The 24,100-nt window shown below is 45.9% G+C and overlaps 9 protein-coding genes across 9 annotated transcripts; 5 read left to right on the top strand and 4 right to left on the bottom strand.

Moving 5' to 3' along the window:
* Positions 1-59: 59 nt before the first annotated feature.
* On the top strand, positions 60-898 carry AO090011000947 (transcriptional coactivator p15/PC4 family protein; the record flags this gene model as incomplete). The annotated part of the gene is made up of 4 exons (XM_023233178.1): positions 60-341; positions 404-632; positions 696-745; positions 809-898. The coding sequence occupies 4 exons, from the start codon at positions 60-62 to the stop codon at positions 896-898; spliced, it is 651 nt and encodes a 216-aa protein (XP_023093708.1).
* Positions 899-3,630: 2,732 nt separating this feature from the next.
* Positions 3,631-7,377, top strand: AO090011000945 (uncharacterized protein; the record flags this gene model as incomplete). The annotated part of the gene is made up of 3 exons (XM_023233177.1): positions 3,631-4,491; positions 4,579-7,129; positions 7,190-7,377. 3 exons carry the CDS (start codon positions 3,631-3,633, stop codon positions 7,375-7,377), a joined length of 3,600 nt encoding a protein of 1,199 aa, XP_023093707.1.
* A 412-nt stretch (positions 7,378-7,789) lies between these two features.
* AO090011000944 (putative C6 finger domain protein) lies at positions 7,790-9,813 on the bottom strand (the record flags this gene model as incomplete). Its single annotated transcript, XM_023233176.1, has 2 exons — positions 7,790-9,562; positions 9,670-9,813. 2 exons carry the CDS (start codon positions 9,811-9,813, stop codon positions 7,790-7,792), a joined length of 1,917 nt encoding a protein of 638 aa, XP_023093706.1.
* A 2,402-nt stretch (positions 9,814-12,215) lies between these two features.
* AO090011000942 (aminopeptidase P family protein) lies at positions 12,216-14,678 on the top strand (the record flags this gene model as incomplete). The annotated part of the gene is made up of 3 exons (XM_023233175.1): positions 12,216-12,396; positions 13,351-14,408; positions 14,478-14,678. 3 exons carry the CDS (start codon positions 12,216-12,218, stop codon positions 14,676-14,678), a joined length of 1,440 nt encoding a protein of 479 aa, XP_023093705.1.
* Positions 14,679-15,041: 363 nt separating this feature from the next.
* On the bottom strand, positions 15,042-16,071 carry AO090011000941 (uncharacterized protein; the record flags this gene model as incomplete). The annotated part of the gene is made up of 3 exons (XM_001826448.3): positions 15,042-15,569; positions 15,625-15,760; positions 15,842-16,071. 3 exons carry the CDS (start codon positions 16,069-16,071, stop codon positions 15,042-15,044), a joined length of 894 nt encoding a protein of 297 aa, XP_001826500.1.
* Positions 16,072-16,903: 832 nt separating this feature from the next.
* On the top strand, positions 16,904-19,288 carry AO090011000940 (bifunctional aminopeptidase/epoxide hydrolase; the record flags this gene model as incomplete). The annotated part of the gene is made up of 9 exons (XM_023233174.1): positions 16,904-17,227; positions 17,287-17,371; positions 17,451-17,673; positions 17,731-17,848; positions 17,904-18,023; positions 18,084-18,217; positions 18,343-18,571; positions 18,620-19,107; positions 19,162-19,288. The coding sequence occupies 9 exons, from the start codon at positions 16,904-16,906 to the stop codon at positions 19,286-19,288; spliced, it is 1,848 nt and encodes a 615-aa protein (XP_023093704.1).
* Positions 19,289-19,614: 326 nt separating this feature from the next.
* AO090011000939 (uncharacterized protein) lies at positions 19,615-20,375 on the bottom strand (the record flags this gene model as incomplete). The annotated part of the gene is made up of 2 exons (XM_023233173.1): positions 19,615-20,003; positions 20,195-20,375. The coding sequence occupies 2 exons, from the start codon at positions 20,373-20,375 to the stop codon at positions 19,615-19,617; spliced, it is 570 nt and encodes a 189-aa protein (XP_023093703.1).
* A 994-nt stretch (positions 20,376-21,369) lies between these two features.
* Positions 21,370-22,369, bottom strand: AO090011000938 (TIP41 family protein; the record flags this gene model as incomplete). Its single annotated transcript, XM_001826445.3, has 3 exons — positions 21,370-21,483; positions 21,586-21,976; positions 22,035-22,369. The coding sequence occupies 3 exons, from the start codon at positions 22,367-22,369 to the stop codon at positions 21,370-21,372; spliced, it is 840 nt and encodes a 279-aa protein (XP_001826497.1).
* Positions 22,370-22,706: 337 nt separating this feature from the next.
* On the top strand, positions 22,707-24,008 carry AO090011000937 (aurora family serine/threonine-protein kinase; the record flags this gene model as incomplete). The annotated part of the gene is made up of 3 exons (XM_001826444.3): positions 22,707-22,802; positions 22,865-23,815; positions 23,874-24,008. The coding sequence occupies 3 exons, from the start codon at positions 22,707-22,709 to the stop codon at positions 24,006-24,008; spliced, it is 1,182 nt and encodes a 393-aa protein (XP_001826496.1).
* Between the last annotated feature and the right edge of the window lie 92 nt (positions 24,009-24,100).

Genomic DNA, 24,100 nt, shown 5'->3' with positions numbered 1-24,100 from the left:
CACGGACTTCCTTCACCTGTTCTACGCATATAAATTACATTTGAAGAATAGTGTATGTCATGACTTCCGGGCTCAGAAAGCGCGCGTCTGGAGCTGGTGAAATTGTAAACGATGAACATCCCCAGTTGAAAAGAACGAAGTTTACTTCAAGCAGAAGCGGCGCCGCTTGCGACTCTAGCAAACGTCGTACGGGTGCTACTGGAAATGTTGATGCAAATGGGGATCATTACTGGGAAATATCAAAAATGCGTCGTGTCACTATTTCCTCATTTCGAGGAAAGACACTGGTTAATATTAGGGAATACTACGAGAAAGATGGCCAAGAGCTTCCCGGCAAGAAAGTTGGTCCCTCTGTAGCCATCTTCATCATACTGTTGGCGCGTCTCGCTGATGATTCATACAGGGCATTTCGTTGCCAATCGACCAATTTGCCTCCCTTGTCACCTTATTGCCTGATATTGAGCTTACACTAAAGGATATTGGAGTGTCTGTTCCACGACCAGATTACGCCGGCGGACATAGTATCTCAAACGAAGACCACAATGAAGCCTCTGGTGATGGTGATGATAGTGAACGTGGAGCCTCGCACCCGCCAAGGAAAAACATTGAAGCGACAAGCGAGGAGGATGAGAGTGAGGAGTAGTTTTCTAAGAAGTCAAAGACGAAGTAGAAATGGTGTTTACAAATAAATCTAGGCACGCCATGGTCTGCAAGATGGTTTCAAGCCTTCAGACTCTGTGTTAATGTATGCGCATAGCCTTGATACATTGTAACGTCTTAACGTGCTGGTTTCTTATGCCAATAGCAGGTCGTATTAAGCCGGTATGCTAAATATGACGTGCATCCCGTCTGTATCGTGCACAGTTCTAGTTACGACGCTTGCGTTGATGTCCTATAATCCTAATGCCAAAAATTCCTGTTGTCGGAACTGATACGGACATACCTAGTACATACAAATTGATATTGTTATGAGTCTAGATGAAATATAACTATTTAGCCTCTACTTGTTAGACATAAATACTTTTGCAATATGTGTGACATCATGGACTGGGAGCAGGTTTGTGGAAGTATAACGGGAGATATTTGTAAAATTATCATAACATGACCTAGGCATAAGCCAAAACTACAATACAACGAGTTGCCTTGCGAATCATTCGAATTTCGAACGATTTGAAGGCATAGAATTCTGCGACCAAGGCAGGTATAACTCAATCCAACATAGTATTGGCTTTTGGTAGTAAGAGTCAAACACGCACCGGCTCATCATGATGCTACCTGTGGTAGGTCATGGGCACAGGACTCTCACCCACTTCTGGGCTTCGGAACCCTGAGTCGCTCGGTCAAAATAACCATATCGTCTGGAGCTCAGCAGGACTTACAGGATCCGCGGATAATTAGAGAAGACATCGTGCTGTGTAGTGTGGAGGCGAGGAGCCTAGTTCTTATTCAATATCTCCGGTACATGCATCTAATGCCCCTCTATGCTAGACAAATAGTCTGGGGATGAATCTTAACCCATAGTAGACGCTTGCCAATGAAGGGAAACACTCATATGTAATTACCGTGATTACGAAGATAGCAGGAATGGTCGCCCCGGATGGATTATGCTTGGTGCAGCAGGCGATACTATCTTCCTGTTAGGATATAGCTACGGGAATATCCATCCAGTGTTTACCATTTTTACATACAGGCTACTTAGTATCTTTTGGCCCTGGTACATAAGTACCATACGTGTACCTTATTGCCATGTTTTCGTGTAAACCTCTATGCTGAAGTACGGATTCGTACCATGTAAAATGCGAGGAAAGAAGTACGGGACTTCAAGGCAAGAAGAGGACAGGCAATAAATTGTCTCACACCCATATATACAGGACAATGTAACTCTCTACTTATACGTAACAACGCAGAGTCCTCAGTTGACATGGAGAACAGTGCAGTTGTGTGGCTTGCATAAAACCCGGAGATCTGGAGTGGACTATCTAAAGTACCTTTTTTGGTAACACATGAAGGTATTGCTGTAAACAAGGGTAATACTTCTCTACACAGTAATGCTGTTAGTAGGTAATGGATGTGTGAGCGGGTAGGTAGGTAACAGTACAGTTTATTGCATGTCAAATATGGGAACAAGAAACAAGCAAAAATGAAGGATAAAAAAAAGGCATACCGAGGGCCAACTATCCCATTGGACTGCATGGTTCTTTTTGTTGATTGTACTATCTTCTTACAGGTGTTCTCATATATCAGCCATTGTTGGAGCATACTAGGCCAGTTTGGTTACTCCATAGAGCGTTCCCACCCAGAAAGCTTTATCTATTTGTAGATGTTTAGGAGGAGGAGAGGTATCTACCTAGTCAATGGAACTCGCGTGGAGCATAATGATAAGTATTGGGAGATTAGAATGTATGTACACATACATAGTACTGTAAGTACTCAGCGGCCCCTTTTTTCCCGCTCTAAAAGAAAATCGCCACGGGATCAATCCCCTTTTTGTTCTCCAGGCTCAAAATATTTCACATTATATTGCAACTCATTTACATCGGCTAATTTTCTCCTCTGAGTATATAATTATCGGATCTATGGTGCGGTTATACCATCAACTGGTTTCATCCAGCACCTTCGACGAAAAGAATTCAAATCAATTCAACCCCACATTAGTTCCTCCGTCGTCCCACGTTTCGTCAGAAAGAACGATTTAATCAGTACGTGTTACCCTACCCACGGACCACTCTCCAAATGTAAAGATGCCAATGAGATACTGTCGTTAGTCCTCTCACAACCATTATTTGTTTAGCTAACTGTCCCCCAGTAGTTGGATTTTAAGGTCCGCTCTATTATTAAAATCTTAGGGATTGACTTGGGTTACCACATCCTCGGAAAGCCACATTGACGGCAATTCAACAGTGCAGCTCCCAGAGCCCTCAAACCTGTTTACCACCCATAATAGCGATCAGGTTTTCTTCTTCTTCTTCTTCTTCTTTTCTTCTCCCGAAGAGATTGCGCAGCGGAACTTCGATTACGATGTATAGCGACCAATGATGATTTATCTACTCCACATCGATTCGAGATAATTATCTCCTTTTCTTACGACACCATTGCGCCAGAGTAACGGACCATGTGTTGAAGGAAGTACTTACTAATAGGGGAGCCAGAGGAGCCGGCTTACGATTATTACATGTGGAATCTCTCAAGGCTACAGAGTAGCCCTCACCTACCAGCTTTTAGAGTCCGAAGAGGATGAACAATACGCCAGTCACACATACACATATTTGCGACGTCCCTCACATTCGCGGCGCACTCCAAATTTGTAAACTACACACCTCTGGGATCTAGGAAGATCCATTCGTTTCGCTTTAATCGCCATCATAGACCTGTCCATCTCGAACTGGCTGTCATACACTTAACCAAGAGCGACGCCTGCGACGGCGAGTCGAAAACACAGTGCAACGCGCGACGTGTTATTTTGAAGACGCCCCTCACTCATCCTCTATCAGTTTATATATCGTCCCACTTCTCCCCTGTGAAACCTGACCGTTTCTGCTGTTGTGTTGTTAACACGGCATTGATTGCCTGGTCCTTGTAAGCATGGCCCATAATTTGACTTCGGAAGGACATGGACGTTCGTCTAGACCCATGTCTCCAGAATACCCGTTCACCGCAGACACAGCAGCTCCGCGTTTATCGCGAGCCAATTCTTGGAATAGATTTAAAAAGAAAGGCTCTGATAGCACAGAGCTTGCTTCTAGATTTGGAGCGGTAACACCGACAAGGCCCGAGCTTGTCTCAGAGTTGATTACAGGCTCACCTTCAACTAGCCCAGGTGACCATATCCAAGAAGGCCTTGGCAGTTTGAATCGCTGGTCCCAGTCAACGTCATCCAGCAAAGGTTCTCCTAAGTATGATAGCTACCATAAAGGGATCCCTTTTAAAGCATCTGTCGACCATGATTATACCTCTCCCAAAGCTCGCGCAAGTCCTGAGAGGAACGCTATTTCAGGTCTTTCTCCTCTGGTTGCCGCACCGACGAACAATGAAAGTCCATTGCAAGGGCATCATTCTTCGGACTCGATTGCCACGGGTCACTACATGCGAGTCCTCGAACTTGGAGATCACAGTAACTTCTCGGCCTCCTCGACAAATGCTGTAGATCCTGCTTCGTCACATCAGGATCACCTGCCGCTCGGCTCCTCATCAATTGCTGCTAGTCTCTTTCAAAATCCATGGTCGAGATCCGGTGCTGATGCGCAAGCAGTCAACCAGAATTCCCAAATGCTTACCGGTAGGGAGCAACACCATGGGAAGCGGCGACGGGGCCATTCCCAAAAGGCAATGCTGTCTAAAGCTTTACAGAAAGCCAACACTGCTGTGCTTCTTGATAATGCGGCAAATTTTGAAGGCGCAATGGAAGCCTACAATGATGCCTGCCAGCTATTACAGCTTGTTATGCTTAGAAGCAGCGGGGGTGAGGATGAAAAGTCAAAACTTCAGGAAATTGTGAGTCTTGCTTTTTGAGCGATTCCTTCCCTTCTTTTCTTCATTTTGGCCTTTTCACTCTTTATACTCAGGGACTAAATCTCCTAGCGTGACACATACATGATTCGTGTAACGGAGCTGCAGCGTATGGATTTCTCATTTACGGAACCAAACAGCAAAGCTCTTCCAGAGAGACCCCTCAGCCAGGAGTCTTATAGTGAAATGTTCCAGTCCATCGAAGAGGATGAGAATGAGCCATCGCTTAACGAAAGTGTGAACTCGTTGCGGCGTAGCTCTGACGATCATCAGCCAGTGCTAAACGAAGCGAATGTATTAGCCTCTGATCGAGTCCCAGTGAGGCGCCAGTCGTTATTACCTTCTGCAATAGATGATGATCTATGTTGCTTGACCTTATCAACATCCACCACCAAGCAGAACAGTCTTTCTCAAACCGAATCCTTTACAGCATCTAGGGATGGACATCTAGAAATGGCGATGCACTCTGAGTCTGGGCAGGCCTCTACGGCATTAAGTCTAGATGATGATTCGGCGCATCACCTTCGATATAATGACTGGGCTTTATTGAGTACCCATGCGAAAGATGCTTACGAGTCGACATCCTGGCTTGATACGATCGATGAGTCTGGCGCCTCTTCACCGGCTTCCACGCGCTCTAAAGTATCATCTTTGTACCTACGACACGGGGGGAGCCACCATCTCAGCCACGGCACAGAGGCTGAATTTGATGCTGCTCTTGATGCCGCTGTTGAGGCCGCCTATGATGAGGGTTTCGAGCCAGTAACTGAGCCAAACGAACAGTACAATGGTGGCATAGACAATGATGATGACATTGTGGCTAATGCTCGTCGAAATATTGAGTTGGCGAAACAGAAAGTAAGGGAAGCCGAGCGTGAAGCACAAGTAGCAATGGCCCGTGGCCGAGAGGTGCGCAATCTGCAACAGCCGTCTATAATTGACCACTCTCACGGGGTTGGCCTGGATTATCTGGATGAGGAAGCCGAAGAAGAAGAACGTTTATTGGAAGAGATGACCAGGGGTTATATCATGGACGACTTCAACTTTGATCTCCAGTCAAAGTCAGCTCTCCCTCGACAATCCGATTCTAGCAGCTTTTCCGGCAGGGCTTGGGAAAGTTCGGCTGTATCCAACACAACCACCACCGGGGTAATGTTATCTCCTCTTGTAGAAGCCTCTGCTCTGCCTGAAGTAAGTGCAATGACAAAACAGGTGGCAGAGCCTCTTCCAACCCAGGCAAATGGTCCTGCTGTTTTGCCCAAACAAAACCCTGCCCCGACGCCAGGTCCGAGCGTACGTGCTCGAAGAATGTCCGGTCAGAGAACTACAGAATTAAAGATCGAAACCAAACCTCGCTTGGGAGCAGACTCGGATATATCTAGTCAGGGTCAATCCTCGGAACCTGCAGCCCTTTCCCCACCCCCACCCCTCCCTAAAGATGAACCTTCAATGAATTTTCCTATGCGGACAAGCAAAACCCTAGCTCCTACTCCCGTCTTACGCTCAGGAGTGCGTTTGAACAAACGGAACGCATCCATTGGGTCTTTCAGTGAAGATACTTGGGCAAATGCCAGTCTCGACAAGCCGACGACCCAGGAAGAGGACAACAATCTTGAAATTTCAAGACTGCCGTCACTAGCCCGGCCAATAGGGAAAGTGCCGTCAGCACCAGATAACTTAGGGAAGCTGAACTCAGGTCCGAAATCATTTCGAGCAAGGAATGTGTCAGTCCCAGGGCCCGATACCTTAATCGACTCACCAGACACACCCAGCAGTGCGTTTCCCCCTTTTGATATTCAGAAAGGGACGGGGAGTGCTGCAGGGCCAGTTTTGCCCACCCCGACTGGCGCAACCTTTGCTCCTAATGGTCTTCCAAGTGGGGGGCTGTATCTGTTCGACAGCCATATACACTCACCAACCAATCTCGGTTCACCAAATGCGACTGCAACTAATGCGCCTGCGCCCTTAGAACACTGCCCTGAGTCATTTCTCTTGCGCCCATTTTGGCTTATGCGATGCATATATCAAACTATAGCCCACCCTAGCGGTGGCTACTTGACAACCAAACTATTCGTCCCGCGCGATGTCTGGCGTGTGAAAAATGTCAAAATCAAGGCAGTGGAGGAGAAAGTCTCGAATTGTGACTTGTTGACGGCGGCGTTGTTAAAACTGGCTAAGGTTGATACTTACGATGCCGACGCCGTTCTAGAAGAAATGCAGTCCTTTGAGACCGTTCTCGACCAGGTTCAGTCTTCGCTCTCGAAAAAGCTTGGCGGTGAAGTTGGCGTTCAGGGGGCTATGGCTTTATTTAAAGCCTCTCAGAGTTCAGACGATGCGGCAGCCGTTGATACTTTGCCTTCGAAAACCTCCGGCGGTGCCAGCAAATCATACTTAACCTCTTGGCGCAAGCTGCGGTCCAAAAACTCTGGATTCGGCGGGACAACGTCACAGTCTAGTGTAAAAGAGACCACCAAGGATAATCTGATCATCAACTCTCTCCCAATGTCTTCGACACCTAATTCCCAGCCTGTCAAGCGCAATACAACGCAGTTGCAGTTCAATGGACCGAATGCGAACTATATGAGCGCGTTGGCCCGTCTTTGTGACGCGGCGCAGGTGCTAGGTAGGCAACATTCATTTATATCGTTATGTCAACCTTCCTCGCTAACTTTCGCAATGTCAGATCAAATCGCTCAACAGGTCGAAGACCCGGGACTAAAGCACTCTTCTCCAACTCTTGTTGGCTTGGAGTTGAGTACTCGACATGCTGCAGAGTTCTTTGGCTTCTATATCTGCCGCTTTGCCTTAAATGATATTGCAATGATGGTTGATAAGTTCATCAAGAGGGGTAGCGAATGGGTACTTATCTAAAAATGCGAGAGTACTCCTTGCTGTTTCACAAGCCATCATTATATTTTTTATTGTTTACTTCTATAATCTCCCGAGCCCCATTCCCGGCATTTCTTCCTTTTCATGAACAGTGTTAGCCACGATGAAAGTTATGCCACATTATGTAATAGATTATTCGGCCTTTTGATCGGCTTTTTTAGAGCTATATTGGAGTTAGCCCTGTATACACCGTGTATATATATCCATGATTGAGCTGTATATATGCTATTCTCTCGATATCTGCGCTAACAATTTCGTTGTTCGTTTCGTTGTTATTCTCTTACTTGTTTGATATAATGTATATTTACCTGCACGTGAATTCGAGTTGACATCACGGGACGATACTGTCACCGGGCCTGGGGGAAGAGGCGAAAAAGCAGACGATGAATGTAAATTAAGTGCAACGCCCTGTAGACCTCAAACAGATTTGACGTCTTTTTTCTGCATCCCGAATGATTTCTGCTGATAGCTTTAAACTCGGGGCAAGGTGGGCGTATCTCTCGACCTCTGCCACTACTTCTGATATCATCCGATCTACTTGGTCTGCAGGGGGCAGCAAGGCAGAAAGCGTTGGAGACATAGTAGCCCCCATGATCAGTAGCGTTTGTGACACCATGGACAAGGCTCCCTGCCAAAGATATGGTAGATGACCTTCGCGGTGGCTTGTTATATTCTCCAGTTGGTGTATTGTGGCTTCTATGCACCGCCGGCAGCACTCCTTTACCACTGGGTCTAAAGATGTCTGCTCATTTTCAAAAACAGCCAACATATAAGGTCGGTAGATAATTGTCCTGCATGCAAAATATCGAAGTCGTAGGGCAGTCTGGACAGAGTTTGACACAGGTGTACGAGAGAGAGGGAACTGAACAGGTTGGGGCAGACTCTCATACCACTGAGAGAGTTGATAGTCCAGCTCGGAAACAATAGGTCCAAGTGTTCCAAGAGTTAATGGGCTATCCTTTTGATAAACCATGTGACTGACACGGTTAAGCAATCTCCTCAATGCAATTTCTGCTAGGAAGTACCATAATTCATCGTGACCAACAGGCTCAGTTTCAGATGCAATTTCACCATGTGCATCCTCAGCCTCTTGGTACTCTTCGTCATCCTCCTCCTCAAACCCCCCAGGTAGATCAACTAGCTCTTCAAAGTGGACGATTCCCGAATGTGGTAGATCTAGTTCCGCTAGCAAGTCGCTTTCGTAGAGCAGAGCGTTCCAGTATATTCGCACACTTAGTTCCTTCCACTGAAGAGGAACACGAGATGGATTGCCGAAAAGGAGCTGTAATTTTAAGCTGGCATTTGACAGAAGGGTCCAGGCCTCTAGAGGTCTGACTAGGTAGAATAAATAGGCTGATGCCAGTATGATACACTGTGCAGCAGGCACAGAGTTGCGCATCATAACTATAGGGAGAAGGTCCCAAGCTGCCGCAAAGTAGGGTAGGCCTGGGGCCTCCTTGTCTGGCGAGACAGAGGAAATGCTGCCATAGTGACTAGCACACCCAAGAGCCAAGACCAAGAGGACCAGGCAGCTCTCAGATCCTTCACGAAAGCTGAGTGACACGGCGGTTTTGTAATATCGAGACCATGTATATGGATTAACGCAGGCGTACCAAACATTGACACGTCGAAAAAAATTCCTGATATAGATCGTTGCATTTGTTAAGTCCAACTCCTTAGGGGCTTTCATCCTAAGGGGCTCACGAGCCATTTCCAGTTGCAATAGTGTATGAGGGTCATAGGGGCCGGCCACCAACCCCCGAATCAAAGGCCACTGTAGCAGATGTAACGCAGGAGTGGTATGTACCTTTGGCATCGTTGAGATACTCGTGGGTGGGTTAGCCCAAGAGGCGAGTCCAACAACTGACGTTTTCCCAGACATGACAGCCACGCTGGATGTCTTAACCGGTGTATCTTCACCGCCGATGTTGGTATCATTACTGGTTGCCGGTGACGTAGAGGGTAATGAACAATGTGCTGCCTGGCTTGCTAGACTTGATTGCAAGAGTCCCTCGATACGATTAAGCCTTTCAATGATCAGTTTATCACCGGCATCGAGTTTGATGCCAGGCTCTCTATAGACGCATTCGGTGTCTAGATCAGTACAGAGCTGGCACTTTGGGCGCGCCCCGTTGCATTTTGTTTTCCGCAGGCGGCATATCTGACACTATCACACTTGCCATTATCCATGATCAATGAATATTCATGTAGGGGGAAAGTGATGGAGGGTGGTATAGAAAAGGCAGGGCAAAGGGCAGAGGGAGAGAAGCATACAGCTATTGTGGCGCGCCTTCGGGGATATTCGACCACATCAGAATTGGATCGCTTTTTCTTACTCGACTGGAAGTCGTCAGAAGCAGTCACAGCGGCGACTGCTTCAACGTGAGTATCTCTGTCTCTTTGGGGAGAAGGAGACATGGCTTCGAACCGAGATACTACAACATAAATTGGATGCGAAGCAGAAACAGTCGGTCTTCTGAAAGCAGGTACATTCTACATGACAGCCTTCAACGTCCGTTGTCTGTTGTTCATCAGTATGTGTGGGGGACGAGTGAAGTAAGCAGCAGTTGGATTACCATAACCGACGGTATTTGATGCAAAATAAACAGTGGAGTGTCTCATAGCTGCATTGGACGAAAATAAGGACAGAAGTTCATTTGAGCACTTAATTATCATAATACTGGGGTAAATTCATTCTAGTCAGTACTGGAGGCTAGAGAGTATTACAGGATAGGCAGATTTTAATTTCTAAGTCGACTGATCAGTCAGGGCTGAAAAGCGGGGAACAGTGCTTTCTAGCTAATAGGGGTTTTACCGATTAAATTCTTTGCATTTTCATGGTTAAAATACAGATTAAGCCGGCTGTGTCGGCTATTATAATCCTTCTTTGAACCCAGGTTTTTTTTCATATTATTTTATTTTATTTTATTTATTTACTTATTTTTTTTATTTTTTTATTTATTATTATTATTATTATTATTATTATTATTATTATTATTATTATTATTATTATTATTATTATTATTATTATTATTATTATTATTATTATTATTATTATTATTATTATTATTATTATTATTATTATTATTATTATAATTTTCTTTTTTTTTTTTCTTTTTTTTTCTTTTTTTAAAAAAATCTGAGCAAGCTTAAACCTCTTGTGAGGAGGAAGGAGCTTTAGGCAGTTAGCTAATTAATAGTCGGAACTTCCTCGTAGAGTAACTCCTATGAATTGTCTAAACTGCTCGTATTTTTTTAAGTACGTTATACGGCCTGTAGAGATTGGATAGACAGGTATAAATTACTAATAAAAAATATACTCTATAAAAGATAATTATAGTAGTTATTGTATTTAAAGAATTATAGAGTATTTAGTGTTAATATTGTAGAGCTTTAAATTAGCAGGCTGAATATGGGATTTCATCAAGCCAATATACAGAGTTTCACACCCACTTAAGCCACCGAGCGAAATGAAGGGTTACGGCTTGTTGTGTATAGTACGTCTTAGGACGATATGTATCGAAAGTCAGAAACGGCAGTACTTAACATGTATATAAAAAAGAGAGAGAAAAAGAAAGAAAGAAAAGAAAGAGAAACTTCAAAGATCTCTGGGCGTAGTATCTACGGAGTATATACTATACTATATATGTACGGAGTACGAAGTATTTAATAAATTATGCGCATGTAGTGGAGGAAGCACGTGCGGGACGCGTTGTTACTAACGACGCGACTTTTGATGGTTACATACAACCAACCATCCGATAACAAACATCGCTTTCTGTATACGTTCTACAGTATTTCGAGGTCGACATACCCACACAACATATTGAAGGGAGATAAGAAAGCAAGGAAAAAGAAGAGAAGAAGTGGAGAAAAAAAGAAAAAGGGGAAAAAAAAGTCGAAGGAAGAAAGAAAGAAAGAAAGAAAGAAAGAAAAAACGCCTTAGAAGATTGATGCTACGGGAACACCTGTGAAGAGGAACTGCAACTCCTACAAGAATGCCTCGTCCACCTACAAAACGCAATCGTCTGACAACAACAAAGGCTGCGTCTGCAATATCGAAGGAAAAGGCGGAGCCAAGTAACGGGTGTGACGTGAGCGCATCGAATAGTTCCAGGTCAGCGGCGCCCGATAACCGGGACGAGGGGAATCCTTCACAGCTGGTATTCAGTACCCAACAGGCGAACACTTTACGACAATTAAAAAATCAAACGCCCCTGGCTAGAAAAAATGAGCAGGCGATCGAATCTTCCCCAATGGGGGAACGAGTTGCTACAGGCAGCCGACCACCCACCAGGTCTCGGGGGTACTCGTCTACCCTCTCCATGGCTGGACGGAAAATTGATATGAGTTCAAAGATACCGGGGACGCCTGCTTTCGAGAGCTCAATATTGAGTAACTTTAGACGGCGACCTCGACAAGCAAGCATTCTGCAAATGATGCAAACAGAGGATGGGTCGTCTGACCTGGACGATGACGACTTTTTGGGTGGTTTGAGCCCTGAAGACGAGTCCACGCCCCTGAATCTTCCCCGAGGAAAATCGCTTCTAATTAGACAAGCTGTATCCCCATCTCCATCCCAGCCTTCATTGCCTTCTAGTGTGGAATCACGCAAGCGGAAACGGTCTCTCGAAGAATGTCATGTCCATCAGTCGCCTTCTGCCGTAGCGGAGAATACTCCCAGAGAAGAGTCACCTCATACAGGGAACGATGACTCGCTGGAACTAACTCAATCATTGGGGTCTTTAGAAGCGTTCAACCAGACTATGGCGCCGCCTCTGAGCAGCAGCCCCCTGTCAAGTCCCGTTCTCCCAGCCTCCATGTCAGACTCATCGCGACTGTTGAATCCTACTAAAGAAGACGCAGAGGTGCACCCAGACGTGACTAATGAGGCGACTACCATCTCCACGGCAATTTTACAAGATCGATTCCTCCCTCGGCGTCGCCAACGGTACCGCGAACGCCGCAACGTGGTTGGGTTAAAATTTCCAAGCGCCTCGAGTGAAGATGATGCTTCTACTGCAGACCAGGATGATGACGAAATAAATCCCTCACACAGAAGAAGGCGAACTGCCAAGTCAAAGCTGAAACCTTACTCCGAAGCTCGGCGGGCAAATGAACTAAGGGCTGGAATAGTGGTCACCGAGGGTAATGGCCTAAAGAATTCTGCGGGGATTACGAAAGCCCCAAATCAAGTCCCCGAGAATCATCATGAAACCAGATCTTTCACCAGACCTCATGCACACACAGTCACCGGCGAAGAAAACCAGCTGACCGATATGTCATCACCATTATCTTCACCGCTTGACTCAGATGCGTTGGAGTCTGCCTCACTGTCAGAGTCACCGCCATCGGTCGATTTCCTCAGCGAAGAGCTGAGGCTACAAGCGAAGAAATTTGCTGAGGTTGATGAATGGGAAATGGAATTTGAAGATATCCCTGGTAGCCAAGGCAGTGCATTGGAGTAGATAATTTCCTACGCGTCAAGTTAGTTGCGATAGTTAACTATGATATCGATGTCGTTGCCACCAGCTGATCCTAAGCCAAATGGCCTTTACCCGATAATAAGCGGTGTCGCGCGGAGTAAGCCCCGCAGGCGAAATAATTAAAACCCCACCTGAGTTGCTAAGTTCCCTCGCATTAAAAGCTCTTTGTAGGCCAGACTGTTCTACACCTGCGCCGTTACTTTTGAGAGATCTAGCGCAGTTTCCGTTGATTTGCGGAAGTGTACAGTCATGGCTACTGTGGATGATATACTGACAGGCAAATATCCTGCCAAATCCCATGCGCGCCGGGTTGCCCAGCTTCTTCAGGCCCATCACGGACAAGGTGCTCCTGGGGTTATTTACTTGGAAGCCCAGAAAACTCGTCTTATAGAGGATAATGACGAACCGATGCCATTCAGGTAACGTCCACTCGTCTTTTTTTCTCTGAACCGTTACTTCATAAGTTTAGTGAACTCACCGGCCCCGGCCTCCAGGCAACGACGTTTCTTTTACTACTTGTCAGGGTGCTCGCTACCAGATTCGTACTTGATCTACGACATTAACGCTGACAAGCTCACTCTGTTTATACCTCCTATTGATGCGGAAGAGGTAATCTGGTCAGGGCTTCCCCTCTCCGCGGATGAGGCTATGAAGCTTTACGATGTTGACTGTGTACTTGCGGCGACTGAAGTCAATGCCACTCTTCGTTCTATTGGCTCAGCATATGGTGGCAATGCCGTAGCTTTTGCGATCGCTGATCAGGTCTCTAGCGGAGCGGAATTCCAAGGTTTTGCAGAAACCAAGCTTTCCGTCCTGAAGGAAGCTATTGAAAAGGCGCGCGTCGTGAAAGACGAATATGAGATCGCTCTTTTGCGAAAGGCTAATGATATCTCTGCCAAGGCACATATTGCTGCTATAAGAGCTTCAAAGACTGCAGTAAACGAGCGTGAGATTGAGGGCGCGTTTATCGCGACGTGTATCGCTCATGGTGCTCGTGAGCAATCTTATCACCCCATCGTTGCTTGTGGTGCAAACGGTGCCACCCTTCACTATGGCAAGAATGATGATGACCTGACGGATCCTGCAACGAAGCAAAGGAAGAATAACATTCTCATTGACGCTGGAGGCGAATACCGGGCATATTGCTCGGATATAACGCGCGTGTTCCCTTTAGGTGGGAGCTTCACAAAAGAAACCCGCCAGATTTATGAGATCGTCCTACAAATGCAGCTGGAATGCATCGCAATGCTCAAAGGAGATGTGCAATGGGAGGATGTGCATGCGCATGCACACCGTGTTGCCATCAAGGGCTTGCTCGCTTTGGGGATTCTAAGTGGCTCCGAGGATGAATTGTTCGAGAAGAGAATCAGCGTAGCGTTTTTCCCTCATGGTCTCGGGCACTATCTTGGGATGGATACGCATGACACTGGGGGCAATCCAAACTATGGCGACAAGGATACCATGTTTAAATACCTCCGTGTCAGAGGCCGTCTGCCTGTAGGTTCCGTTATCACTGTTGAACCAGGGGTAAGTCTACACAGCCTGTTTCCAGCTATTATATCATGTCCTGATGCACTAAATTCCGTGTTATTTTAGATCTACTTCTGCCGCTTCATTATCGATCCCTATACTCAATCTCCAGAGCTGGGGAAGTACATTAATACCACTGTCCTGGAGCGGTATTGGATGGTGGGGGGCGTTCGTATCGAAGATAATATTCACATCACCAAAGATGGCCACGAAAATTTGACCACAGCGCCGAAAGCCATAGAAGAAATGGAAAGCTTGGCCTTGTAGGTAATATCGTCATTACGAAAGATACAGTGTCCGACAATTACATCTGCCCTGAATCAATTGAAATACAATCTACTCTAGAAGTATCTATATGCCAGAGATATTAACCCACGGCTATACTTCCATTTCATGCTCTCCGGCTCCACCCCAACTAGCTAGAAGCAATTCAATTAGTGAGATTGTTGTGTTGATTTGAGTACAAGTTATATGCAGTATCATGGTATAATTGCGTTTCCCAAAAGAAAAAGAACTAGTGAAAAGAGAGGAAAGAAATAGAGGATGCAAACTCCACCTAGGGTGATAACATTTATAAACCAGATTGTCAGACAGCGAGCGCCCTTGATTGAAGATGATTACAGTGCCCAGCTACAGGCCACTCCTGAGTCGTTTTCTCCCACTTCCCTTAATAGCAGACTCGGATTCAGCTTTATCTTGAGCGCGCTTTTCTTTATGGTCAAGTACCATGCTGAATACATCAAAACAGAACTCGGGAACCTCAAGGCACAGCTTCCTGAACTCCTCTTCAGCTTCATGTCGCAAAACATGGCTTCTTAAAGCCCAGAAAGATGCTACGGGTTTCCGAATTGTAACATCGTTAGCTGGTGTATTAGTGTACACATAGCGTGCATACGCAATCTCACCGTGTGAAGTGCTGTTCACACGGTGAATCTTTGAGTGGGCCAAGGTCTTCAAGGCAGGTATCCCGAGCTTTTCTGCCAAGGTGTATACACGTGCGTGTTTTAGTAGCTGCTCACCACTATCATGGATTTCTCCCACAGCGGCGTCTTTGTCATTGGAGGCATCGTCTAGAGAACTGTCATAGTTGCCGGTATATTGGAACTGCAGAAACGAGCCAAAGGCCTCTACATCTTCATCAGGAAGCTCAATGCGGCGCTATAGAATATTAGCATCAGGATGAGAATCTTCTAATCCTTTAGACTTAACCCACAGGCCCCGAACTATCAAATACTGAGACTCGCTCAGCAAGGAAGGGCGATTCCAGAAGTAGTCTTTGGTGAGCTGTTAAGGTGGTCTTGGTTTCTCCATTTCCTATAGTAAGTTCCACAATAGGCGACGTCAAGTATCTAAACAGCGTAAGCTGAAGGTCCTTGAACAGAGGGAAGAATGACGATGTTGTGCCATCGGATATACTATGGTAGCCTTACTCAAGAAACTGAAGTCCAGGGTTTCTTTTCGGAGGCGCCACTTCTTCCATGGATGTCTGTTCTAGCTCTGTTGTTGCACTAGATAGGGGTACTTCTTGTGTTATAGAATCATTCGTTGCTGCTGCGTGTTGACTCGAATCCATGTCCACATCGCGCGTTTCCGCTTTTTGCGCGTCCCCAGGACCATGAGAGTTATCAAGCCCGGAAATCTGCACTTGAGGAATATCCATTGACAGCCTAGGTAGTCAAAAGAGAATGTGTGAGGGTATCGAAGGAAGGGACGATAATCCGAAGAGAGAAGGCCAGTCAAAACGATGTAGGGAGATTGATAGAACTTCAAGTACTCCGTACTTCTGTTATTAATTAGAACTATGGAGCGACAATAAGTTGATTAGACGTCGATAATACAGTAGTAAGATCGACGCGTCAATCAATCTCCAAGTTTGAGATAATATAACGTGCTGTAAAGAGCGGGAGACTTCACCTAGTTTACAGTATTAGTACATACCAGTATTGATACCATAGCTGATTTGTCCGTGTACCGATTTTGCAGGTCACCGATTATGAGGCCATCATAGTAAGTTAATTACTAAGCAAAGCTATACAAAAGCAATGGGGTCATATGCTGCTGGTAGTGGTAATTAGCAGCAGTACCTAGTCGGTATTTATATACATTAGCTTCTTGAGAAAAGCATCCATTTTATGTATAGGCATCTGACTGTACATATGTACCGAAGGACGTACTCTGTACGTTATGCACATAGGTATGGGCATACACACACCTACATATAGTTAGTTAGTTAAGGTATGTTTATGTAATAGTAATATAGGATGTTCCCCACGTTACTCCGGCCCATGACCTGAAATTAAATCGGTGTCGCCCATTAAGCTCAATTATCACACACTCGGAATATCGGAGAAGAGTTTATGATCCGTATTCCTTTATTTCAGCCCTGGAAACCTAGGCTCCCTCGAGGCTCTGTTGTTCACAGCTGCTATTTCATACCGTTCTCCGAAGTTACCACACGAATTCCCTGGATCGCCCAGGCTTCGAGACGTAGTATGGCAACTGTTATTCACTCACCTCGGGATCCCAACACCCTGAGCAACTATAATAACTGGGTCTCTACCCATATAACCGCAACCTTCGATATTCTATTCGAACAGAAGAAACTTGTTGGGAATGTTGTTCATAAGCTCAAGTCCATTACGGATGCAAGATCTACGGAAATCATCTTGGATACGAACCACGTGGATATCGGTGATGTGAAAGTCGACGGCCAAGCTTCTCACTGGGAGCTCCTCCCCCCACTGGAGCCATATGGTGCTGCATTGAAGATTAATCTTGACCAGGGCGTGGGGTTGAACGAAATGGTCGAGGTTGAAGTAAATTGTCTACTGGCTTGCGTATTGTCTCTTATATGAATCTAACTTGGAGCATCTAGATCTCGGTTAAGACGACCGAAAAGTGCACTGCCCTTCAGTGGCTGACTCCAGCCCAAACGTCTAATAGGAAGCATCCATATATGTGTAAGCTAGCCTTTACTGTCCTGAAACCAGGAGGAAGATCAATGAACTTCGATGTTTCTAACTTGTTGCCCTCATATAGTTTCTCAGTGCCAGGCTATCCATGCACGATCAATTTTCCCGTGTCAGGATACACCAGATGTCAAGTCTACTATTGACTTCAATATTACTTCACCTCTCCCTGTGGTTGCCAGTGGATTGCCTGTTCGAGGCATCATAGAAAAAGCCCAACCAGGCAGTAAAACTCTGTACCAGTTTCATCAAAAATTGCCTATCCCAAGTTATCTGTTCGCGTTGGCTAGTGGGTATGGAGATTCTAAATACCTGCTCTCTTGGTTTATACACTGACTAGTTGATTACAGTGATATCTCGGAAGCTGCAATTGGGCCCCGGAGTGTTGTTGCAACTAGCCCTGACAAACTTAGTGAATGCCAGTGGGAGCTTAAAGCGGACACTGAAAACTTCATACATGCAATTGAGGTTCGCCCGGCTTTGAGATATAAGAAATTTACTTTAGACCCTGACCTAAATACAGAAAATCGTTTATCCTTATGCCTGGGGCGAGTACAATGTCCTGATTCTCCCCCCTAGCTTTCCATATGGAGGCATGGAAAACCCAATCTTCACCTTCGCGACTCCCAGCATTATCTCAAAGGTATTTACCGGAGATATACCAGAATGTCAACTGTCAGTGATTACTGACACGAGTTATCAGGATCGGGAGAATGTCGATGTTATTGCTCACGAACTCGCTCATAGCTGGAGTGGTAACCTTGTCACCAATGCTTCATGGGAACACTTCTGGTTGAACGAAGGTTGGACTACTTACCTCGAGAGACGTGTTAGTTTGTTTGTCCCTCAAGCGCTGTCAATTTACTTGATACTACTGACTACTGACCATGTAAAAGATCCTAGCTGCGGTGTGAGTTCTAACGTTAGCGTCTTATGGATTAAATTGCTAATCTTGCCTGCAGACATGGTGAAGCCTATCGACACTTCTCGGCCATCATTGGTTGGAAATCTCTTGCGGATTCTGTGGAGCATTTTGGACATGATCATCCGTTTACTAAGTTAGTCACTGATCTTAAGGGGAAGGACCCTGACGATGCATTTTCAAGCATTCCGTACGAAAAGGGATTCAATTTCTTATTCCACTTGGAAAATCTGTTGGCAAAGGACAAGTTTGACCGATTCATTCCTCATGTAGGCCCCCAATCCTCTCCCTGACAGCGGCTTGCTAAAACCCTTTAGTATTTTACGAAGTTCAAAGGAAAGTCTCTCGATTCGTATGAGTTTAAGGCAACCATGCTCGAGTTTTTTCAGCATGATCTGGAAGCCTCCAACCTCCTGAAAAATGTCGATTGGGATGCATGGTTCTATGCTCCTGGCTTGCCCCCGAAGCCACAATTCGACACGTCTCTCGTTGATGTCGTTTATGAGCTATCTAGCAAATGGAAGTCCCTTCCCGACTCATCCTTTCAACCTCGGACAAGCGATATCGAGGGGCTGACAGCAAACCAAATCGTGGTCCTCTTGGAGCAAATTCTTCTGTTTGAGCGGCCGCTTACCCCTGAACTGTCGAGAGTTCTGGGTGAAGTCTACAGTCTCGCTAAGAGTGAGAACATTGAAGTCTCCAATCTCTATTTCCAAGTAGGATTAAGGGCCGGCGACGATACCGTGTATAAACCGACGGCAGAGCTATTAGGCAAAATCGGTAGGATGAAATTTGTACGGCCTCTGTAAGTATAGCTTGTCTACCACGAATCATTGCCTAAGCTAACCCCGTCATGTAGATACCGAAACCTGCAAAAGGTAAATCGCCCTCTTGCGATCGAGACCTTTGAGAAAAATAAAGATTTCTATCATCCCATCTGTCGCGCGATGGTTGAGAAAGACCTCTTTGGAAAAAGGGAAGAGTAGTTCCAGATAATGGCTTAAGAATCAACCTTTGCTTGATTGTTTGTGCTCCAGTCTAATTATGGTTGCCATCCCAACAATTCTGCTTGGGTTTGCATTGAGAAGGTTCTATTATTGCCCAAGGTGTGCCAGTCTCTTTGATGCTGTATAACATAAGTCAAAAGCATCACAACATCTACTTGTAGAAGCATGTATCCCCCGTGTATATGCAATATGCATAGATTTATCAGGAAATAGTATACTATTGTGGCCATAGCAAGGCTCAATTAGAACAAAAGATGAAGAGAAGCGCGCGAAAAAAAGTCATTACAAACAAGGTCTTCAGTCAATTATCGCTTGCCTTGGACTAGTCTCTTATCGAGTTCAGAGTATCCGAAAATGCTGGGTTTGTCGCCAGTTTGCTGGCATAGTTGGGAGATGAGATCCGCCTCGCTCACCTGAGAAAGCTCTGAAGTTACTCGCCGCATATATGCGACGACCCGAGCTATTTTCGTCCAGTCCAGCTCCTTCCCATCTGGTCCGGTATGGCTTGCCTTCCATAAATTTCTCCAGATAGCGGCACCTAGTACGGCGTCTCCTTTAACAATGCCCTCATCGTAGGCTGCAAGAACACCTCTCCACTGGATGAAGAGATCCTTGAGAAACTTGTTCCGGATTGTACGACTCGTGAACCCATGTAGGACGTCCATGCGATGTTCAGCATTATGCGAGAAGTGGTCTATAAGATGTCGGGAATAAGTTTGAAAGCTTTCGTACGACGGTAGGACTCGCAAGCGGACAGTCAGAAGGTACATGTGCAAAAAAGTAATTTGAGACCAAGTTGAGAAGGTGGGTATGAGGCCAAGGTCTGATATTAACCACACGCATTAGTTTTACTAACCAAGGTCAGTCAATATTGCGGAAACAAACCTTCATACCACCATCCTTCCCCAACTCCGAGGTCTTCACCAGCTTCAGTTTTAGGGACTTGTGCTCCCTTTTGGGTTGCCTGTGGTATACTATAATCCGCCTGGCTAGAGCAGGCCTCGAAGAGCTTTTGTGTCATTCCATACGCCACGTATGTCTCAGCAGTGGTCCCGGGACGGGGCATGACCACTCGGGAAAATTGCGAAGAAGCCCGGCGAATCTGAAAACAAGGACCAGGGGATGCGGCAACTGTCCGCGGATGACGTTGAGCATAGCGACAGTTTGTGAGGGTCGCGGGAACGGAAATCACTGAGCAGGGAGCGGAATCCTGATAGGGAGCAGTAGATGTTGTGCATATAGTACGTTGCGACGAGATAGACGATCTAATTGCGGCTACCTGGGAATTTTTTAGCCTGTCTGTACGATGACTTCACGTTCTTGGAGGGGGAATATACTCGAAGTCTCGAGCACCAGGGATAGCAAAGATCCCGCAGTCTTGCAGTGTATATTTTCCCAGGAGGCATGCCTAATAAACAAAGACTCAGCGTCCAACCGTTACCGACTCATGCGTAGTCGCAAATATGGGCTTACAGAACGTTCTGCCAATATCCCGTCCCGTATAAATGATAAATACGTAAGCTGTGTTTGCATTGTTTGCTGCACAATGTAACGACAACACAGTTACCCAGCTCTTCCCGATTGGATACTGCCCTATTTTACTTGGGCTAGCTACTAGTATTATACTAGTACCTAGGTAATAAAGGGTCGAGTCCAACTACACATGGACCACATTATCGTAGAGAGACGCTATTTATCACCGGATCATAGATATGACAAATGAAACTGTCGAATCAGAGGAAGCTAAATCGCATGTCTTCATGAAGAGGACCGCCAGGGTGCTGACGCCAACCAAAGCAAGCGTACTACCCAATTGCCGAACTCCGATGCCAGCGAAGTCTGACAATTGTTATGTGGTGCTAGGAGTCACAGTCTCCTGTAACAGAGTGCCTGCATTGTAAGGGCCGTTGTACAGCAAGACGGCGATGGCCGAGCTGGTCAAAGAGCGGTAGGATCGTAGTCCCTTTGGCCCTTGTTACGTCCTCTCCAGCGCACCCGTTGTGAGAGTGTGCGAGGTCGAGCACAGATAGGATTTTACTGCCACCTTATGGTTGCCTTTTCTAATCTTCTAGAGTGACCCGTTCTAAACGCTTTTCACGAAGAGGAAGAATCTCCGACAGCCTATTAGGGTCGCGCATAACGGCAGGAACGTCATCTCTCGTTGTGGTTAGAGTCTGTAAAGCAGTTGTTAGCCTCCTCAGTTTGATACAGCGCAACCTCTACCCATCCGCTTTTTTCTTAGAAAAAAAAATATTCCATTGGCGGGAAAGAAATACCTGTCGAACTGTCTCATAGTCTAATTCTTTGGACTGGAACTCTCTGATCACTTCTTTGTTCTCAAAGTCGATATAAACCCTCGTGTCTCTAAGCCGAAACAGAACATTATCAAGTCGTAGGAAGAATCTTGATAATAACAGTAGTCTGGCTGGCATAACGCGAATTTTGCAGGATAGCATAGTGATGCCGTTATCAGCGAGTTCGTCTTCGTATAGTATGACCTCATCGAAAAAGAGTATGGGATCCGGCCGTTTTAATAATTCTAAGGATATAGATTTTGTCGTTGGTTCAAATGACCGGCCACCAGCCTGAACGGTGCCCGTATAGTCTGTGGTGTAGGACCAGTCAAAGGGCTTCACAACCTCCTTGATGCCTTCATGTGTTTTTTCTCTGCTTACTAGTCAATAACCTATCTCTAAGGGGTCCTTACGCAAAAGATCCTCAGTACCTGCTTCTCTGCCACTCTTTAGAGTAAGCGACTTTGAGCATCGATGCGCCAGTTTTGTCCACGCGATCCAAGGCGTCAAACGCGTTGAAGTTGATTCCCCAGCGGCTTTTTTCATGTTGAATCGAGACAAAGTTGTCACCGAAGATCATTTCCGGCGGCGCGATTCCCAGTCTTTTGGTCATGTCTTCAATCGGTTCAGCTTTTAGTATCGGCCGCTTTTCTGTAGTGATCTTGAAGCCTTGCACGGAAATAGTGTTAGGTTGTTCAGCAGCGAGGAACACCGCAGCAGGATTCCCCATGGCGAATGAAGGCACACGAGAGTTCTCAGAAGACATATTAGTATTGCAAATGAATAGATAGCGGAAAGTGCCTTGGCTCACAGGGATCCTTATCGATGTCACTTTTTGCGGAGGTGATCAACCCCGCGGTTTCGGAAAAAAGGTAGTCCGAGGCGTTGCTGTGGTGACGTGCTAAGGACTGTGATGTGATCAACAAAAAAGCCAAGACACTTGATTTGATTCGCTTCAACTTCCTTGCAACAGCAGCAGCACCCTGCAACCTAGATAATGTCTATGTAAACTACACAAGTGCTACAAAGCTGCCTTGTTTCTTCCTATACTTTCCTCCTTCCCCATAGACTAGGAGCCCTTGGCCCTTAGCGACATTTTAGCCATGGCCACTAAGACTTTGGAAAGCCGCTTCGAACATCTTTCGGTCAAGGACGAGAATGTATCAAACAATAGCTGTAGCACCTATGCGAAGAATAAGGTAAGTACTGCTTTTCCCCCGCACATTGTATGAAGTGTTCACTTACTCATATTGTGAATCAGGGCTCCCTGTCAACGGCTGTCTCCGTTTCTGGACTTGGGACCACGGCTCAATTGAACAATAGCGCCAATCGGTCGAATCTGCTCAAGCTGGCTCTGCAGAATACGAATGACAACAAGGTCAATTCGATAAATGTCAGTTCATCCCCTACCAAGGGTACATTATCGCATCGCAACGTAGATGAGAACGGTGACCAGCGCCACCAAACATCGCTTTATGACCAACCAGCACCGAAGAAGCTACATCTGGGAATGTTTGAAATAGGAAAGCCCTTGGGTAAGGGTAAATTTGGCCGCGTTTATCTAGCCAAAGAACGATCATCCGGTTTTGTGTGTGCTCTTAAGGTCTTGCACAAGTCTGAATTGCAACAGGGTGGGGTGCAAAAGCAGGTCCGAAGGGAGATTGAAATCCAGAGCAACTTACGCCACCCGAATGTTCTACGACTCTATGGTCACTTTCAAGACAGCAAGCGAATTTTCCTGATCCTTGAATTTGCCGGCCGGGGAGAGCTGTATAAACACCTGAGGAAAGAACATCGATTTCCGGAGTGGAAGGCTGCTCAGTATATTGCCCAGATGGCCGCTGCCTTGAAATATCTGCATAAGAAACATGTCATGCACCGTGACATAAAGCCGGAGAATATTCTCGTCGGCATCCATGGTGAAATCAAGATCAGTGATTTTGGGTGGAGTGTCCATGCGCCCAACAACAGGAGGCAGACAATGTGCGGAACGCTTGATTATCTACCACCCGAGATGCTCAAGCCAGGCTCACAGGATAACTACTACAGTGAAAAAGTCGATTTGTGGAGCTTAGGTGTACTGACTTACGAATTTTTGGTCGGAGAGGCTCCATTCGAGGACACACCTGTCATGACACAAAGACGGATTGCACGAGCAGACATGACAGTTCCTTCCTTTGTGAGCCCCGAGGCAAAAGACTTAATCAAAAGAGTATGTTCCAACCTCCGGAAGGTAACTGAATGCCAGCTCACATGCTTACTCCTCATAGTTACTTGTTCTTGATCCCGAGAAGCGTATTTCGCTAGATGAAATCCAAAAACACCCATGGATACTCAAGCACTGTCTTAAAGACGACCGAGCTACGAAAAGGAGTTCTGGTTCCTCAAAGGAAGGTAAAGCGTGAAGCGTTGTCCATGCATTTTAACGGGGTTTTGGAGTTCAGAGAATTTTTTAACTCCCAAAGGTGTCGACTTTTAATTGATGGAGTTACTTGTG

This window comes from Aspergillus oryzae, chromosome 7 (genome assembly GCF_000184455.2).
Source record: "Aspergillus oryzae RIB40 DNA, chromosome 7".
Taxonomy (NCBI): Eukaryota; Fungi; Ascomycota; class Eurotiomycetes; order Eurotiales; family Aspergillaceae; genus Aspergillus; species Aspergillus oryzae.
The sequence above is the reverse complement of the archived record's forward strand: the minus strand, read 5'-3'. Positions and strand labels throughout refer to the sequence as shown.